This window comes from Aotus nancymaae, unplaced genomic scaffold, assembly GCF_030222135.1.
Source record: "Aotus nancymaae isolate 86718 unplaced genomic scaffold, 86718_ANA_hifiasm-v0.15.2.pri h1tg000072l, whole genome shotgun sequence".
NCBI classification, from domain to species: domain Eukaryota; kingdom Metazoa; phylum Chordata; class Mammalia; order Primates; family Aotidae; genus Aotus; species Aotus nancymaae.
Window position 1 is genome coordinate 16,280,926 of NW_026988487.1, and position 19,918 is coordinate 16,300,843.

Consider the following 19,918-nt stretch of genomic DNA (forward strand, 5'->3'; position numbering starts at 1 on the left):
AAAGTGACTAAGAAATATATTACTTTAACAGAACTTATTTTGAAATATATTTTGGAGCCCTATGATTTGAGTACTTTTAATTAATTTATGTAAATAAGTATTTGAGACACTTTAGTAATATGATCATATAATTTAAATATTTAGGATGGAGTCCTGGAGACAAAATTACATGTTCTAAGAAGAAAAGCTGCCAGTTGGGTTATCACTTATAGTGAGATTTCTTCTCATAAGAAGTGAGTGATGTGTTCTGTTTACTTGTATGACCTTAGGCAATTCTCTGCACTTCTCGGTCACCGTTTCCTCCTCTGAAGGAATATTTTATTGGGTTACTGTGAGGATTAAATAAGATAGCATAATATAACATGTATAAATGCCTCACACCCTTGGTTACTGTAGGTAACCAATAAATATAATGTTATTTCCTCATAATATAAAAAGCCCAGGGTAAAAGTATAATTAAATTGTTTTGCAAATGACAGGATCTCATTCTTTTTATGGCTGAATAATACTCCATTGTGTATATGTACCATATTTTCTTTATCCATTTATCTGTTTATGGACACTTAGGTTGCTTCCAAATCTTGGCTGTTGTGAATAGTGTTACAACAAACGTGGGAGTACAGATAATCTCTTTGTACTGTTTTTCTTTCTTTTTCGTATATACCCAGCAGTGGGATTGCTGGATCATATGGTAGCTCTATTTTTAGTTTTTTGAGGAACCATCAAACTGTTCTCCATAGTGGTACTAATTTACATTCCCATCAACAGTGTATGAGAGTTCCCTTTTCTCCACCTCCTTGCCAGCATTTCTTATTGCCTGTCTTTTGGGTATAAGCCATTTTAACTGTGTGAGATGATGTCTCATTGTAGTTTTGATTTGCATTTCTCTCATCAGTGTGTTGAGTACCTTTTCGTATGCCTGTTTGCCATCTGTATATCTGTAATTAAACTATTTTGACCATATACTTTAATGATTTTTGAGTTCAAGTTCACAACTATTTATTTGGTTACCCACAAAGTAGTTACTTCTCAGTGGAAAATAAATTGGGGATCATTTTTTAAGGAGTTAGCTAAAGTTAACTTGTTAACTTTTTACCAAAGGGTAAGTGAGGGTTTGGGGAGACGGTGGTACCAGTTAAGGAGTACAAAAAACAATAGAAAGAATTAATAAGACCTACTATTTGATAGCACAACAGGGTGACTATCGTTAATAATAATGTAATTATACATTTTAAAATAACTAAAAGTGTAATTGGATCCTTTGTAACACAAAGGATAAGTGCTTGAGGGGATGGATACCCCATTCTCCATGATGTGATTGTTTCACGTTACATGACTGTATCAAAACATCTCATTACCCTTTAAATATATATATCTACTATGTACCTACAAAAATTTAAAATAAAAAAATTTCAGTTAACTAAACAAAGTGTATTGAAAAGAGTGAGTCCATCTGAATAAAAATTTCTTTGGGTAAGTCACCTTTCCTCTCCTGAAAAATGGAGATCATAATTCCTAATTTATACGCTTATTGTGGAATTAAATAAATATAAAGTATCTTGCATGATGCATGTTATAGTAGATATGGAATGTGTTAACCCATGTACTGCTTTTTCCTGGTCACTGCAGGAAACACAGGTTATTATGACGTGGTTCTTAACTTCAAGATACTTATAACTTAGCATAAAAAGAATAGCTTTCTTTTTAAGGGCTCCTACTGTAAAGCATAATATAATCAAATGCTGTAAAGCTTTTGATTCACTGGGTTTTGGAGGTGGTGGTGGTGGTGGTGGTGGTGTTTTTAGAGACAGCATATTGCAGTGTTGCCCAGGATGATCTCGCACTCCTAACCTCAAGCAATCCTGCTACCTTAGCACCTCTAGTAGCTGGGACTGCAGGCACATGCCACCTAACTGACTGGCTTGCTGATTGATTGATTGTAAAGATGAGGATTTTACTTTGTTGTGCAGGCTGATCTGGAACTCCTGGCCTCAAGCTCCTGACCTCAGGTGATCCTCCCACCTTGACCTCCAAAGTGTTAGGATTATAGGTGTAAGCCACTGTGCCTGACCTGATTCACTGTTTTTAAATCCCTGAATTAAGCTAGTGAACTGTAATACCCAGGGGTAGAAAATATGTTTTTGTTTAAAACTACATGACTTTTTGAACTCAAAAGATATCTTACCTACCATCTTTAAATACCTGTCATTTGGAAAGGAACCACTTCTGTTTGTTCAGTAACTATCATTAGATAGTATCATTCTGAGAGTATATGTTTAATAGCCAAGATAGTGAATGGTAAATTTTAAATACTGTTTTAAATATTCCTGTGGTAGAAGCTCTCTGTTTGGTGAGAAAATGTTTGACCAGTATGTTGAATATGAAAGTAATTTTCTAGTTAATTTCCTACTTTTACAAAGATACCAACTTTTTGTAATTTTCTCTAACAAGTGTTTATTTATGACACTTGATTCAAGAAATGCTTTGTGTTATTACTGGATGTCCTGGTGCACAATCTCAAATTTTTAATTTTTGCACAGAATGAGAAGTCTTCCCAGTTTCATTTCTAATCTGGGCCATTTTTCCCCTTAAAAGATAACATGATTTCAGTCACCATGACTGGCATGAATATTCTCATGCTTTCCTTTTTACTTTGTTGACACTTAACTTTATCTGGGATAATATTGTTATGATTTCTTGTTTAGAGAATAGATTTGTTTTTTATAAATTGATAATAAAAATGATGCTTTATTTTTTTTACCCTCTCATTTTATTATGCAACCTAGATGTTTGAAGCCATGGAACTTGTAAGAAGTGAATTTGATAACCAAGAGCAGTTATCACCTAGAGAGTTACGTAAAAATTACCAATGCCTAGAGCTCACCCCATTCCAGTTGCATCAGAAGGAAGACATGGGAATTAGGCATTGGTGTTTTTTAAAAACTCTTCAGGTGATTCAGATATGCAGCCAGGGTAAGAATCACTAGCTTAGAAGGAAGAGTAAGATTGTAGTCATACTTGGGAAAAAATGTATAAAAAAAAATTTTCTTAAATGACTAGTATATTGCCCAGATTAAATGCTCAATAAGGGATGAGATTTTTGAAATGTGGCCTGTGTTAATTTCAGTAGATATTTAGAAAGTCTTTCAAACCAATTTTTGTAATATATTTAATTGAAGATGGGGGTCTTGACTTAAATGTAAGTCGTTTTTACTTGAAGCCAATTTCTTTAAAGGTTAAATAATTACATGAAGTATCCAGTTTTCCAAATTTGAACAAACACTCAGACACAAACATACACATACATACACACACACACACACACACACACACCCCTACACCCCTACCTGTTTCCTTTGGTCATGTAACATTGGATAGTAAAAATTAAAATCAATCACTAGGCTACTTGGCATCCTTGAAGTCCAAAAATTAATCAGCCTTTGGGTACTTGTTGTTAGTGTTCCAGTAAGTAGTATTTATAGGAAAGATGAATATTATTAAACAGTAAAATATGCTTTTCATTTACACTTAGCCTATTGATGTGGCTGTAAATCTTATTTCTTTTAGTTTTGCTGTATTTCTTATTGATCTTTACAATGTGTTCTTTAAAGTAATAAAGTGAATGCAAATATACATAGTCACAGGTTTATTCTAATGTTTTAATTTATTATACAAAATTAAAGGTTTAATTTAATATTAATAGTAGAAAAACACTTTCTTATGTGTGCCATAGGGAAAGATATAAGCATCTAGGCTAAAATTAGCTGTGTTGATTGATAAGCTGGTATGGATTCTGCCACATCCAGCAAAGAAGGTACCATTAAGTTATACAGTTTAGCGCTATGCATTAGGAATTTGATTTCCATTTGATGTTAAAGCATGTACCTGGCTTTAAGGACACACTAAAACTCTGCAAAGTTTAATTACATTCAGACAAAGATCATCTTACCACGGTTGCTACGTAGGGAATATTTATTTAATTATCCCTTTCTCTCTATTAATCAGTTTTCTCAATTTATCCTTAAAACTTTCCTTAAATGCTTAGTTGTTTTATTATTTGCTTTTTTAAAATATTCAGTGTCAAAACAAAAGGTTTAAGTAATTAAGCAGGCATCCTTCTCCCTCTCTCACCTACTTGATTCTAAATTGCAAGGTCTTACCATGTCAAATTTTAGATCATCAGAACAACACTTTGGCATCAAATACCAACTGACTTCATTTTTATTCCATAATCTTTCTCATTGCCACTTTGCAGTTTTCTTCACTAACTCATCTATTTGCCAGTAAGTTTTTCAGTTCCTTCTTCATCTTTTCTTTCCCTTGTATCTGTAAGCACTCCAGTAGATTGCATCACTAGGTTGGATCCTGTGAGCTGTTTTGCTCTTTTCCAAGTGTCTGATTCAGCAGGCCATAGACCGCTTGCCAGAAAATCGCCATTGCTTCTAGGCTGACGCTTGCCTACTTGTTTTGATCGTCTGAGAGATGAGACTTTATTTGCCAGAACCACAGTTGATAGAAATAGAAGGGTACAGATAAGAAAAAGCACTGCAATTATAATTAAGCAAATTAGCATAGCCATGTTGTTGTTGTTTTCCACACAGACATCCTTTTTGAAAATTTCACCATGACTTTTGCTTGTGCTTTCAATGCTCTGTACTGTTGAAGGACTGTTGCTGACAACAGAAGGTATATAAAGCTCCTGCTCAGATTTAGAAGTAAAAGATACAATATGAGATGTTTCAGGCATGTTTGTAGAATTACCTTTATAATCTACTTTAGGAGTTACAGGGTTTATGTTAATGTTTTCATTTTGGTTTCTGCCTGTCTTGTTTTGAATAACTGAATCCCAGGAAGTAGTATTGTTAGCCCACAGATGGGTATAGTTTGCTTTTGTTCCAGGAGACAAAGAAAAAACTGTTGTCATCAGAAAGGCAAGATGTAGGTAATGTCCTGTGTGTTCCATGTCCATGGGCATACTGGTGATCTGTTGGGATAGCAATACAATTTGTTAGTTTGTGAAAGAATAATGATCCTAGTTTTGGTAATTGTAGTTAAAAGATAGGTGAAATGTTACAAGTAAACTACAAGCTCATGCCTAATATTCGCTACCCTGAATTCCTTCTCAACTGAATTTCTTTCCTATTCAGCTACGTATGAAGAAGCATTTTAATTTCTATTACACTTTTAGACACTAGAAGTTAGCATTATAAATAAATATTAACCATTTTAAATCGGATATCATGGCTTTATATAGTTTTCTCCCTTTGAAGCATGCCAGACTTCTGCTTTGAGTCAGTTAGTTCTCCTTTTACTTTTCTGATTCCTTCTTTAAAAAAAATTAAGGAGTATTCTTGCTGAAACTACCTACCCTCTAACCTGTCACCAGTTTTTACAGAAGAAATGTGGCCTTGAGCTTCTTGCTTCATGTATGAAAACAAAATGCAAATTTTTGGGTGGGAAGAGGGGAAGTTTAGTAGCAACAAAAGAAAATGAACTTCAAATAGGAATTCAAGGTGTTCTTTTTTCTTCTTGGGTGTTTATCCTGAAGCTTAGAATAAAGCTAGTAGTTAGACATTCATAAGAATATTTGTAAAAGCAGTTTTACTAGGGTGGTTGTCTCTTTTCATTTCTATTTCCCCAGACTGTGTCAGAAGGCAAAGGCATACCAGCTTTCTCAACCTAAAAATCTGGGGAAAAAAAAAAAAAAAAAAGCAGCAGATTTCTTCTGAGTAGTCTTAAAAGTTCAACAAAAGTTACTGGGTTTTTTTTAAAACATCACTTATACCTAGCATTTTTTTCTGATTTTGACATAATTCTAAAAAATAGAAATAGAGCATCAAGATCTTGATGATTTGGGATGAAGTGGCAGATTATAAGCATCTCAACATATAATTTAAAAAGCTGAATTTCCACTTTGGCTCTCAGCTTGCTGGAAGCCAGTTCAAAAAGGGGACAAGTTATATTCTAATTTTTTATTATCTACCATGTGATTAAAGATTTAAATAGAAATGACATATTTTAGAATTTAACAGTTCCATGTACTGGTAACCCAGCAGGAAAGATTTATAATTATTATTGAAGTATCTTATAATAATATGCCAGTTTGTCTTGAGCTTCTTTTGAAGGAGTGTTTTATTGTTAGCATTTATTTGAATGAACTAAAAGCAAAACTAGATTGTTCTACTGATATTTACTAAATGAAATTGCCTGGTTAATAACCCTATATATATTATAGAAATTCATCTCAAATGTACATAGGAGTCCTTTTTTCAAATGAAAAAAAAAGCAGATTCTGACTTAGCTAGTATAGGTAGAGCCTGAAATTCTTTGTTTCCAAACCCACTCCTAAGCAACATGGATGCCACTGCTAGTCAGGCTTTTGAACATCAAGGTTTTATAAGAAATTGTTGTTGTATGTCATTGGCCAACATTTGTATACTGTTAAAATATAGAAATTAAAAATAAGAAATGTGATGTGTTGAGTTATACAAACAAAAGTAGCATGTAATAAACAATGCTAACTGCAGACTAACCTCTGAAGTAGTATTTCATATTAATAGTAGGGAGGAAAAACTCTCTTTTAAATATTCTAAGATTAAGATTACTTTTTAGATTATGACCTGTAGTAGACAGTTAAAGACACAGGCCACTGGCTTTTGTATAATAGTATTCAGCTTTAATTTTTAAGTTTAGTGACCTAAATCTTTGGATATTTCATGATTCTTTCACAAAAACAAATACTTGAAATTGGGTTAGCACGTAATTTTCATCTTTTAATACTAGACTGGACTTCTATATTAGATGCTAGAATGATTTAAAATGGATTATTCTTGTCACATTAGTTCATTAACAATGTAGTATACATCATAGTATTGGTACACATCTTAACAGTGCTTACCACAGGACAGATAATAGGCCTGCTGTTGATTGTCTTCAGCCAGATGTACTGCAGTGCCCAAATAAACAAACTGTATGACAAAATGAAACTTTCTCTTACCCTTACAAATGCCTGAGAATTGAGGACTGTTTCTACACCAATTTATGCCATGGAGGTCAGGTTGTATTATCAAAAGTTTTCTTATCTCTGGTCATTTTCTATAGAATTTATAATGTCCAAGCATTAGTAATGAGAAATTTATTTTTTAACTTTTGAAAAATGACGAAACATTTCCAGTTTACTTGTGGAATTGAAACTTAGATCCTTCCTAATCCTAATTTAAAACTCCATGGCGATGGTAAATATTATCATTTCTAACATAAAATTTATGTAATAGCACTGGAAAAAAAACAGTATCCATTTTCAGCCACGATTCTAGTTTGTTAGTGAGAGTCTTAAACACTTTGATAGCATTTCTTCGAACACTAATCTGTCAAAAGTTAGAAGTGAAAAGGCATAAGAAAAGCCATATATATATGACCTACCTTACAAGATGCTTGGTCAAAATCTGATTATAACGTGATTTTGATAAACCACTTCTTTTCTTGTCCTCTTATTTAAAGCAGAACAGACTTGTAGAAATGAACCTTAAAGTAAATCTGCAGTAAAAAAGGATATGTGCAGCTAGTTTTCCACTTATAAAAGCAAACCACAGATGACACATTTCCTTTCCACTGCATTTAAAGCACATGTCATGGGGGGGGGGTTAAAAAACCGAAAAAACTCCAACTTGTCTAGTTGGCCACTGGCATGACAGGAGGCTTTGTAGAACAAATCCCCGCCTCCAGAGCAGGGAGGGTTTTCCACTTAATGCCTTTTGACAGTATGCTCATTCTATAGGCCTGCTACATTCTTTTGAATGGTATGTTAGTATCATTTAAAAGAGGTTTTAAAATGGTATTTTCCCTGCAGTATGTAAATTCTTCTCTAAAAGATTTATTTGAAATCTACAGACTGATTTGAAAATGTGAGTTTGGAGTCCATGGGATATTGGTTAGATAATAGAAACTATGGTATATATTATAATCTTAAAATTGCAGAACTGCAACAATTATTTGAGAAAATAGTAAACTTAGATTATATGGGACAGAAAATGCTTTTGTGTGGTGTAGTGTGTGTATACTCTCTCTCTCTCTCTTCCTCTCTCTCTCTCTCTCTCCTGTCAAACATCCTGCCATCACCTCAAATTTAACATGCTGAAACCCTTTGAGAACTGGGTATGTGCTAGATGCAGTGGCTTATGCCTGTAATCCCAGCACTTTGGGAGGGTGAGGCAGGTGGATCAATTGAGGCCTGGAGTTCAAGACCCCAGCCTGGCCAATATGGTAAAAACCTGTCTCTACTAAAAATAGAAAAATTAGCTGACAGGATGATGTGCACCTATAGTCCCAGCTACTTGGGAGGCTGAGGCAGGAGAATTGCTTGAACCTGGGAGGTGAAGGCTACATTGAGCCAAGATCATGCCACTGCCCTCCAGCACTGGGGACAGAGCAAGATTCTGTCTCCAAAAATAAATAAATAAATAAAAAAGAACTGGGCATGGCAGCACACATCTGTAATCCCAGCTACTAGGGAGACTGAGGTAGGAGGATCACTTGAGCCCAGGAGTGCAAATCCAGCCTGGGTAACATAGCGAGACTCCATCTCTTAAAAATAAATTAATAAAGGGCCGGGCGCGGTGGCTCAAGCCTGTAATCCCAGCACTTTGGGAGGCCGAGGCGGGTGGATCACAAGGTCAAGAGATCCAGACCATCCTGGTCAACATGGTGAAACCCCGTCTCTACTAATACAAAAAAAAAAAATTAGCTGGGCACGGTGGCGCGTGCCTGTAATCCCAGCTACTCAGGAGGCTGAGGCAGGAGAATTGCCTGAACCCAGGAGGCGGAGGTTGCGGTGAGCCGAGATCGCGCCATTGCGCTCCAGCCTGGGTATCAAGAGCGAAACTCCGTCTCAAAAAAAAAAAAAATAAATAAATAAATAAAAAAAATAAATTAATTAATTAATAAAATAAGAACTTTATTTTTTCTTTAAAAGAAGCTATCTGTCACAGTCTTCTTGTTTCTGTTCATGATAACAACATTCTTTGTAATCTCAGAGGCTTAGTATAAAACACATCATTTTAAGTCCTCTTAGTCCTGATCAGACTTTAAATCATGTTGGTCCTTCCTTCATATTCTTGGGTCAGTTTCTTTGTCCCTGTTTTTACTGTCAACAGTAGTATTTTAGATCCTTATCAGGTTATACCTAGACTACCTAGACTCTACAGTAGCCTTTTTAGTGGCCCCGTTTCCTTCATTTATCTTGTGTATATCACTTTCTTTGGTCATATCACCCCTTTCCTGGAAAAAAAAAAAGTTGAACAATTCCCTAATACCTACAGCAGTGATTCAGAAATATTTGTGTACATAAACATCAGATGAGAAGATTGTTTAAAAACAATAAAAACAAGACATGGTGACCCACACCTGTAATCTCAGCACTTTGGGAGGTGGAGATGGGAGGACTGCTTGAGCCACAGGAGTTCAAGACCAGCCTGGGCAGCATGGCAAAATCCTGTCTCTACAAAAAATACAAAAAAAAAAAACCTAGCCAGGCATGGTGGCACTTGTCTATAGTCCCAGGTGGGAGAATCACCTGAGCCTGGGGAGGTCAAGGCTACAGTGAGCCATGACCACGCCACTCTAGTCCAGCCTGAGTTAAGGGGAAAAACAAAAAGACAAACAAAAACATGATAAAAATTTCTAGGCCCCACTGCATAGATTCATATTTAATAGGTCCAGGCTGGGTCCAGGAAACTGCATTTTTATCAAGCACCACAGTTGATTCTGATGCCAGTAGTCCACAGAACATAATGCTGAGAAATGGTGAGCCCCTAGGAGAAAACCTAAGCCCTTTGGTTGAGCAGTTACGGTCCCTTCACAATTTGGCTATTCTGTATTTTCCTAGCTTTATCTCTCAAAACTTCCCTACCTGAATCCACCATTCTGGCTAGACTAGCTGTCTCCTCAACACATCTAGTTACCTATTTCTTTTCCTTTTTGCCTTTCTCTGTAAGGCCTGCCCAGTCCTCTTGCCGAGTTCTGCATTCCTCCTTACCCGCTTCAGCCACAGTATCTTCTATGTAGCTTTCACTGACTGCCCAGTTTGTGTTGATCTCTCTCTCTTTTGACTTAATAACAGTATTTTCTCTGCAGTTCTTTTGATAAGTGATTACATACTACCTCATATCTTTTATCTTGAAATACTTGTCTTGTTTTAAAATGATTTAATTTGTCATATTTTTATCTTATTTTCTCCCAACAAGATTAAAAACTCTAAGGTGAAGTTTTTATTGAAACATGATAATTTGTATATATTAAAGGGGCATGTATGATTGATTTTTTTTTTTTTGAGTTGGAATCTTGCTCTATTGCCCAGGCTAGAGTGCAGTGGTGCAATCTCAGCTCACGGCAACCTCTGCCTCCTGGGTTCAAGTGATTCTCCTGCCTCAGCCTCCCGACTAACTGGGCCTACAGGTGCATGCCATTACACCAGCTAATTTTTAGTATTTTTAGTAGAGATGGGGTTTCACCATGTTGGCCAGGCTGGTCTCAAGCTCCTGACTTCAGGTGATAAGCCCACCTCAGCCTCCGAAAGTGCTGGGATTATAGGCGTAAGCCACCATGCCCCACCTGAATGTATATTTTGATACATGCGTACATGCGTAATTATTAAATCAGGGTGATTAGGATACCCATTGCCTCAAAGAAAAGAAATTGTTCCGTCTAGCTGTTTTGAAGTATACAATAAGTTATTAATTAGTCACCTTACTATGAATACTAGAACTTGTTCCAATTATAATAATACATATATATGTATTATTTGATGCATTGTATGCATGTATCAAAATATCACACATTCAGGCGGGGCATGGTGGCTTACGCCCATAATCCCAGCACTTTGGGAGGCCGAGGTAGACTAAGCACCTGAGGTCAGGAGTTAAAGACCAGCCTGGCCAACATGGTGAAACCCCATCTCTACTAAATATATATATTTTTCGAGATAGTCTCACTGTTGCCCAGGCCGAAGTGCAGTGGTACAATCTCAGCTCACTGCAGCCTCTGCCTCCCAGGTCCAAGTGATTCTCATGCCTCAGCCTCCCAAGTAGCTGGGATTACAGATGTGCACCACCACACCTGTCTAATTTTTCTATTTTTGCCCATGGGTTTTCCCATGTTGGCCAGGCTGGTCTCAAACTCCTGGCCTCATGTGATCTGCCTGCCTTATTCTCTCAAGTGCTGGGATTACAGGCGTGAGTCACTGTGCCCGACCCTTAATATATTTTTATATCCATTAACCAACCTCTGAGGTGAAGATATTTTTTTTAACTTAGTAGTAGTATCACCAGAGTCATCACATATGGAAAACGTTGGGCCTAAGTTAATGTAGATTGTTTTGATTTGAAACTTCAGTACCATTACTTGAGGACTTTTTCATGGTCTTCACTGTGGCTGCTCATGTATATTAGCATTCTTTTGGTTTTAAGCAACATATGACCTATGTGGCTTAATCAAAAAAGGTATTTATTGGTTTATATAACTGAATAGTCCTGGGGTAAATTTGACCCCAGGAGAGGTTTTAGGGCACAAATGATATGGCCAGGGCTCCAGTTTGTCTCTTCATTTCTCAGCTCCTTCTCTTCAGTTTTATGGGAGTCTCTTCTTTTATATCCCAAGATATGAGCAAGCAACTCCTAGGGCTATGTATTCCTTTGTTTATAAACACCAGGAAAGAAATATCTCAAATTCCAACAATTTAAGCTAAAGTACCTGAACTGGGCCCCCTTGGCCCTGGTTGTCCTGATTTGAATCATGTGTTCATTGCTGAATCAGTCTCTGATCAAGGTGGGATAAATGGATTGGCTAAAACCGTCTCACTCCAGAGCTCCAGATGGGTCATTCCCACCAAACTGTTCACCTTAGGAGTTTGGTGGACCTGCAGGCAACCAACTAATGCTCAGTGTTTTCTTCCTTTCTTGACTCATGGGCAAATTTTTTATTACTGTTGTTGCTCAAAATTTTCGAATTGGAGATTTGTCTGTTCTCTTAGCCTTATTTCTCAGTGTCCAAAAAACAACTGATTTAAAAAAACAAATCCAGTTTTGAATATTTGCTTTATATTACTCTCTAGAAAATGAATTGTAAAAGAAATAAAATAGTAGCATCTGTATATTTATTCTAGACACTGTTAATAATCTTTATCTTTCTTATCATTTTCCTTAGGTTCAAAACTGGTCAAATCAATGGTGATTTGCTGATATACCACGTCTTACTGACTTTAAAGCCATATTATGCAAAGCCATATGAAATTGTAGTAGACCTTACCCATACCGGGCCTAGCAATCGCTTTAAAACAGACTTTCTTTCTAAGTGGTTTGTTGTTTTTCCTGGCTTTGCTTACGACAATGTCTCCGCAGTCTATGTCTATAACTGTAACTCCTGGGTCAGGGAGTACACCAAGTATCATGAGCGGCTGCTGACTGGCCTCAAAGGTAGCAAAAGGCTTGTTTTTATAGACTGTCCTGGGAAACTGGCTGAGCACATAGAGCATGAACAACAGAAACTACCTGCTGCCACCTTGGCTTTAGAAGAGGACCTGAAGGTATTCCACAATGCTCTCAAGCTAGCTCACAAAGACACCAAAGTTTCTATTAAAGTAAGTTTCAGTCTGTGTTTCATAAATGATTCATTGTTTTTCCTGGCTAGCTAGATTATATTCTGGCTTCCCTAGGTTTCATATCTCTATCGTGGCGTATAAAATGTCATGTAAGGCTGGCGCGGTGGCTCACGCTTGTAATCCCAGCACTCTGGGATGTCGAGGTAGGCGGATCGCCTGAGGTCAGGAGTTTAAGACCAGCCTGACCAACATGGTGAAACCCTCCCTCTACTAAAAATACAAAAATTAGCCGGGCATGGTGATGGGCACCTATAATCCCTGCTACTCAGGAGGCTGAGGCAAGAGAATTCCTTGAACCCAGGAGGTGGAGGTTGCAGTGAGCTGAGATCGTGCCACTGTACTCCAGCCTGGGTAACAGAGGGAGACTCTATCTCAAAAAAAAAAAAAATTTATGTAAGTCTAGATGTAGAAAGACCAACAGTTATGTCATCATGGAGGTTCTGTGGAGGATATGAGAAGTATATATTTTATTCTAGGTTAGGCTGGAAGTGGAATAGGGCAGTTTGTTATGTCATTCAAATTATAGGAATGTGCAGAGAGTAGAAATTACCTAATGAGAGTTGTTTTGATTATTATATGCTTTTTGCAGAGTGAGGAACATGAACCCAGGATAAAATCAGTATCTTTCTGGCCAGGCACAGTGGCTCACACCTATAATCCCAGCGCTTTGGGAGGCCGAGGCGGGCGCATCACGAGGTCAAGAGATCAAGACCATCCATGGTCTTGACCATGGCCAACATGGTGAAACCCCATCTCTACTAAAAATACAAAAATTAGCTGGGCGCGGTGGTGTGCGCCTGTCGTCCCAGCTACTCAGGAGGCTGAGGCAGAAGAATCACTTGAACCCGGTAGGCGAAGTTTGCAGTGAACAGAGATCTTGCCACTGCAGTCCAGCCTGGCAACATAGCGAGACTCTCAGCTATGTTGTCTCAGTTTTGTTGTCTCAGCAACAACAACAACAAAAAATCAGTATTTTTCTATAAGATTTTTTTTTTGAGATGGAGTCTCTGTCACCTAGGCTGGAGTGCAGTGGCATTATCTCAGCTCACTGCAACCTCTGCCTCCTGGATTCAAGCAATTATTCTACCTTAGGCTCCCAAATAGCTAGGATCACAAGCACACACCACCACGCCTAGCTAATTTTTGTATTTTTAGTAGAGACAGAGTTTCACCATGTTGGCCTAGCTGGTCATGAACTCCTGACCTCAAGTGATGTGCCTGCCTCAGCCTCCCAAAGTGTTGGGATTATAGGCGTGAGCCACCATGCCTGGCCTTCTATAAGATTCCTGACCTTTTTAAAAAGCAAAATTAAAAAATTTTTAATGTTTTTTGTTTCTGAGAACGTTTATCATAAGAATTACTGAACCATTTGAATGTATGATGGTGGGAACTCTTCCTTAAATGGGATAATGTTTTGTTTGGTTGGTTGGTTTTTGGAGCTTTTTAGAATTTTATGTAAAGGAATTTAATTATTCTCCACTTCACCCCCTCGCCACCACTTTCCAGGTTGGTTCTACTGCTGTCCAAGTAACCTCAGCAGAGCGAACAAAAGTCCTAGGACAATCAGTCTTCCTAAATGATATCTATTATGCTTCGGAAATTGAAGAAATCTGCCTAGTAGATGAGAACCAGTTCACCTTAACCATTGCAAACCAGGGCACACCGCTAACCTTCATGCACCAGGAGTGTGAAGCCATTGTCCAGTCTATCATTCATATCCGTACCCGCTGGGAACTGTCACAGCCCGACTCTATCCCCCAACACACCAAGATTCGGCCAAAAGATGTCCCTGGGACGCTGCTCAATATTGCATTACTTAATTTAGGCAGTTCTGACCCAAGTTTACGGTAGGTTTTTTTTTTTAATTCACTTCAGTTTTATTTGGGGTTTATTGCTTTTAAAATTAGACCATTTAATAAATTTTAAAGCAGCCTCTACCTTAATATTATAAATTGGAAGGTATGCAATGTTGGTTAACCACTGTGACCTCATGAAGTTATGGGGGTATTCACATGAACTGTGGAATTCCAAACAGGGTGATTCACACTAAACCAATATATGTTCTTTCTCCAGGAAAATTTCATGTAAAACAAAACAAAATAGCAGATTTTTTTTTCCAAAGTAAAGTACCCTAAATTGAGTTTTTTTGTCCTCTGAGTCCTCTAATTGTTTCCATTTTCAGAAGTATATCACTATGTAGTTTAAAAGTCAAGTCAGATTATCACTGTTTGACAATAAAAGGCCTAATGTTCAATAACTTGGTAACAGTATTGCATACTTTCGACCTACGTCATCTTAACAAAATTCTCGAAAGAAATCTGAAGACAAATACATTGTCTGAGCAGAGTATAATTGGTTCCATTTAGGCTTAATAATTTGAATGTGCATGTGGAAAGCGTGGCTGTGGAGTCAGTAGATTTGGTTTGAACAGATCTGCCACTTTCTTGCTATGTACTTTGAGCAAAAGATACTGAAGTTCTCAGAGATCTAGTTTCCTCTCCCACTAGATCCAGTTTCTGGTTCATTTAAAAAAAAAAATAAAGATAACTGCCTTCCTCATATACCTACAAAAGCTTAATAAATAGTATGTGTGGCAGTATAATATAGCAACCTAGCAAATAGTTTATGCTTAGTAAACAGTGTTTTATTCTCTTACCTTTTCCTCCCTGCCAATGTCTCTTTGCACCCTTTCTCCCTTTTCTCCCATCTCCTTACCAAGTTAGGATAATTCTTTGTCTCAAATACCTTGAGACTTTCAAGATTTTTACAGATGCAAATTCTTAGCTTCTGAAAATTTTCCCTGAGGATAACATAGCCCATGTTTTGTAGTGGGCCTTTTAGGATTCCAAATTCTCCTTTACTTAAAAGGAAAAAGAAAACAAATCAAGATTTATTTACTTGGATGGGCTTTAGAAATTGTACATAAGGCCGGGCACGGTGGCTCATGCCTGTAATCCCAGCACTTTGGGAGGCCGAGGTGGATGGATCACGAGGTCAGGAAATCGATACCAGCCTGGCTAACATGGTGAACCCTGTCTCTACTAAAAATACAAAAATTAGCTGGACATGGTGATGTGTGCCTGCAGTCCCAGCTACTCAGGAGGCTGAGGTAGGAGAATCGCTTTAACCTAGGAGGTGGAGGTTGCAATGAGCCAAGATCATGCCACGGCACTACAGCCTGGCAACAGAGCAAGACTCTGTCTGAAAAAGAAAAGAAAAGAAAAGAACGTGTACATAAGATTTTGTGTATGCTTTGCTTCCTTATCTCATAGGTGTCTGTGACACCTATCCTAGGCAAGGAAGTCTAGTTCTTTATAACTGTTGAAATACACAGAATAAACGTTAATGTCAAAATTGTATAATTTAGAATTCCTGGGAATTAATAAAAGATACAAGCTGAGCACAGTGGCACATACCTGTAGTTCCAGCTACTCAGGAGGCTGAGGCAGGAGGGCATCTTGAGCTCAGGAGTTCAAGGCTGCAGTGTGTTATAATCATGCCTGTGAATACCCAATGCACAGCAACCTGGGGAACATAGTGAGACTCTGACTAAAAATTTTAAAAAAAGAAAAAAGATATATAAACTTAGAAACAATAACACTAATATTCACATTTTAGGAAAATAGAACTATAAGGCTGCCTTTAATTTCTAATTCAAAGATATTCATAGAAAAATACAAACAGCCTTTTAACAGTTATTAGCCTGGGTAAACCTGTATTCCTCTCTAGTGACCTAAACCAACATGACAGCTTGTGCTTTTTGCTGAAGCATGTCATCCCAGAGAAGAAGCCTTTAGGCAGACTTAAATTCCAGGGGCTTTTTCCCTATATGATGATTGCGTAAATATATTAGTATGATAAACATTCAGAGGTAAGGAAAACCTGAAATTTACTGAACAAACTATTTCCTTTACTGGATAGGAGAGAAAATTAAAATTTTTAAATTGAGTCTAGTATTTTAGGCTATCTCCTAAATTGCTTAGCTATATTTTCAGACATTTGTTAAGTGGTGTTGGTCTCAATGAAACCTGGATATTACATGTTTTTTCAGTTTTGGTGGTTGTGTATGATGTAATGAGGTCATAGAGGGAAAATTGGGAGGACTTAATTATAAGTTAATTTAGTTTTTAACCTCCAGTTTGTAGGGTAACTTGTAGGACACGCAGAAAGAAGATGAGCAGATCTTGATTAAAGATTTTCACATTCTAATTTGATGAAGGGAAGGACCATCTGATTTCTCTCCTTATGATCCCCATTATAACTGGATCTAGTGGGAGAGGGAACCAGAATTTGAGTTTTGGCTTTACTAAAAATGTATGGTGTGCCTTATTCTGACTTAATCTATATTGATCCACCTTAGAACCATTAAGTCCTCTCATATTTTATGTCCCAGTGAGATTTCTTTTAGGAAAGCCTACACCCCCCTGTCATAGAAGCCTCACAGTGCTCTTATGGTTATATCAAGAGTCTCCCTTTTTATAAAATCCCTAAATGATCAAGAAGTATTTTGGTTTTATCGTGGAATTATAACATCTTATTTCTAATTTATCATAAAATTTAAAAATTGTTTATCATACTTTGTAATAGAATCACAATTGTATATTATGAAAAACTTTTGGAACTATAAGGAAAAATATGTTTTAAAACAACTTTGTTTGTGTTTTCTCCTAGGTCAGCTGCCTATAATCTTCTGTGTGCCTTAACTTGTACCTTTAATTTAAAAATCGAGGGCCAGTTACTAGAGACATCAGGTTTATGTATCCCTGCCAACAACACCCTCTTTATTGTCTCTATTAGTAAGACACTGGCAGCCAATGAGCCACACCTCACGTTAGAGTTTTTGGAAGAGTGTATTTCTGGATTTAGCAAATCTAGTAAGTAATGATAATTTTCTTTAATACTAATGATTATTCTAAGAAAATTCAAAGAAAACCTTTCATTTCAGAGTTTGCCAGTGAAGCCTTTCACTTATATTTTTACTTTTTCCCCTCTTCTGATTTTACATCTGTGGTACCCTGTAACTGAAGGAACTCTGAAGGAACTTTTTGGTAGGCCACATTGAGAAATCCACCAAAATTCTGACAATAAAAGCAAGCTGGCAAGGGTTTGGTACCTAACACACCTCTGGACCACTTACAAAGTATTTTCTTCACTGTTACATTTTCATTAGCTTCAGCTTTTCTCAGCAGAAAAGTCCACATAAGTATCCATGTTGCCTCCTTCATTTTAAGGAACTAGTCATTTTCTTTTTTCTTCAGGTTGACTTTGAATGATGATTTTATCGTACATGTACAGTTCACGAAGAGCACAGTGGCACATAATACAGGGTCCAGGGTCAGTCCTGACTTAGTTTTAACTAAGTCTCATAAATTTAACATCCACTCTTTATATTTGTCCATCTTTATAACCTATAGTAGTATATATGTTGATCTTCTCCCACCATATTTCCTGACCTTTTCTTTCCTTTCCCTGTCATACATAAAATCTTTTTTTCTGCATTCAAACACATTTCTTGATTTTTTCTATATTAGATAATTAAAAGCTTCAGCAATTCACTAAGATTATTTTCAAGTAAGATATAGAAATATAACTCTAACAAAAAAAAATGTGTAGGACTGACAAAACAAGAAAAGTATAAACTTTATTGATAAATGTTAATATAAGAAAAGATTTGAGTGAATGTAAAGGCATATTGTGTTCCTGCATAAACAGTTCTTCCCAGATTATTACAAATTTAATGTAATTTCATCAAAATAACCTGGAATTTGAGGATTGAGAATGGAACTAGAACTTAAATGATTCTAAATTCTACATAAAAGTGCAATAATAGCTAAGAAAATATTGAAAGAGACTTGAGACTTGACAGTACAGATGTCTGAACACTTTATAGCAGTACAATAATTAAAACATACATGTACAAATCAGCCATCAGATCAGTTTAAGAAAAACAGATTGATAAAGAAACACCATAAACTGATTGGGGAGAGATTAAATCATTTAAGAAATGTTTTGGGAAATGACTTAAATTAGGTCTTCATCGTTAAGACCTAATTCACCATACACCACAAGATACCAAGTATGTTCTACCTGTATTTAAAAGTTGAATAAGGCTGTGTGTGGTGGCTCCCACTCGTAATCCCAGCACTTTGGGAGGTTGAGGCAAGAGGATTGTGGCTGGAGGATTGCTTGAGCCCCTAGGTCAACCCTGCAGTAAGCTATGATTGTACCACTGCACTCCAGCCTGGATGACAGAGTGAGACTGTCTCTTAAAAAAAAAAAGTTGTATATAAAAGCTTGGAACCATTTTAAAAAGAGGAACAAGTGAATATTTAATTGCTTTCTAGGTGAGTAAGAGCATATGAAGTAAAAAAGTGATAGAATGAAACAAAATAGTGAATAGATTTGACTACATAAAACTTCGAAACATCTCAAAATAAAAGTGAAGATAATTAAAAACTAGGAAATATACTTGGAGCAAGTACGAGAAAAGATTAATATCCTTAATCATGAAGAGTGCTTACAGATTAATAAAAAATGAGTTAACAGTAACATACAGATCATGTTTTAAAAAAATATTTAGGCCGGGCCCCGTGGTTCATGCCTGTAATCCCAACACTTTGGGAGGCTGAGGCGGGTGGATCACGAGGTCAAGAGCTCGAGACCATCCTGGTCAACATGGTGAAACCCCATCTCTACTAAAAATACAAAAAATTAGCTGGGCATGGTGGCGCATGCCTGTAATCCCAGCTACTCAGGAGGCTGAGGCAGGAGAATTGCCTGAACCCAGGAGGCGGAGGTTGCAGTGAGCCGAGATCACGCCACTGCACTCCAGCCTGGATAACAAGAGCAAAACTCCGTCTCAAAAAAAAAAAAATTAACTGGGCATGGTGGCAGGCATCTGTAATCCCAGCTACTCAGTAGACTGAGGAAGGAGAATAGCTTGAACCTGGGAGGCGGAGGTTGCAGGGAGCCGAGACTGTGCCATTGCACACCAGCCTGGGTGACAGAGCAAGACTCCGTCTCAAAAAAAAAAAAAAAAAGCCAGACACCGTGGCACATGCCTATAATCCCAGCTACTCAGGCGAATCGCTTAAGCCCAGGAGTTTGAGACCAGCCTGAATAGCAGAGAGAGAGGCCCCTATCTCAAAAAAAAAAAAAAAAAAAAAAAAAAAAAGCTTATTTATACTTTAAGAAGTTCCTTAATAAAGAAAAGCAAATTGAAAGAATAGTAAGATAATATATACAACTATCAGCTTGGCAAATTTT

At 37.0% G+C, this 19,918-nt stretch overlaps 2 protein-coding genes across 4 annotated transcripts in view; one reads left to right on the plus strand and one right to left on the minus strand.

Moving 5' to 3' along the window:
• The window catches only part of NF1 (neurofibromin 1), a 309,766-nt gene that overhangs the window by 248,125 nt on the left and 41,723 nt on the right, over positions 1-19,918 (plus strand). For all 3 annotated transcript variants that reach the window (XM_064367666.1, XM_064367667.1, XM_064367665.1), the window contains 3 exons: positions 12,199-12,631; positions 14,159-14,499; positions 17,324-17,526. In XM_064367666.1, the coding sequence (XP_064223736.1) occupies positions 12,199-12,631; positions 14,159-14,499; positions 17,324-17,526 (977 nt within the window). The remainder of the gene's footprint in view (positions 1-12,198; positions 12,632-14,158; positions 14,500-17,323; positions 17,527-19,918) is intronic.
• EVI2A (ecotropic viral integration site 2A) lies at positions 3,632-7,636 on the minus strand. Its single transcript, XM_012449284.2, has 2 exons — positions 7,423-7,636; positions 3,632-4,984 (listed from the first exon to the last, which is right to left on the minus strand). The coding sequence occupies exon 2, from the start codon at positions 4,973-4,975 to the stop codon at positions 4,274-4,276; it is 702 nt and encodes a 233-aa protein (XP_012304707.1). The 5' UTR covers positions 4,976-4,984; positions 7,423-7,636; the 3' UTR covers positions 3,632-4,273.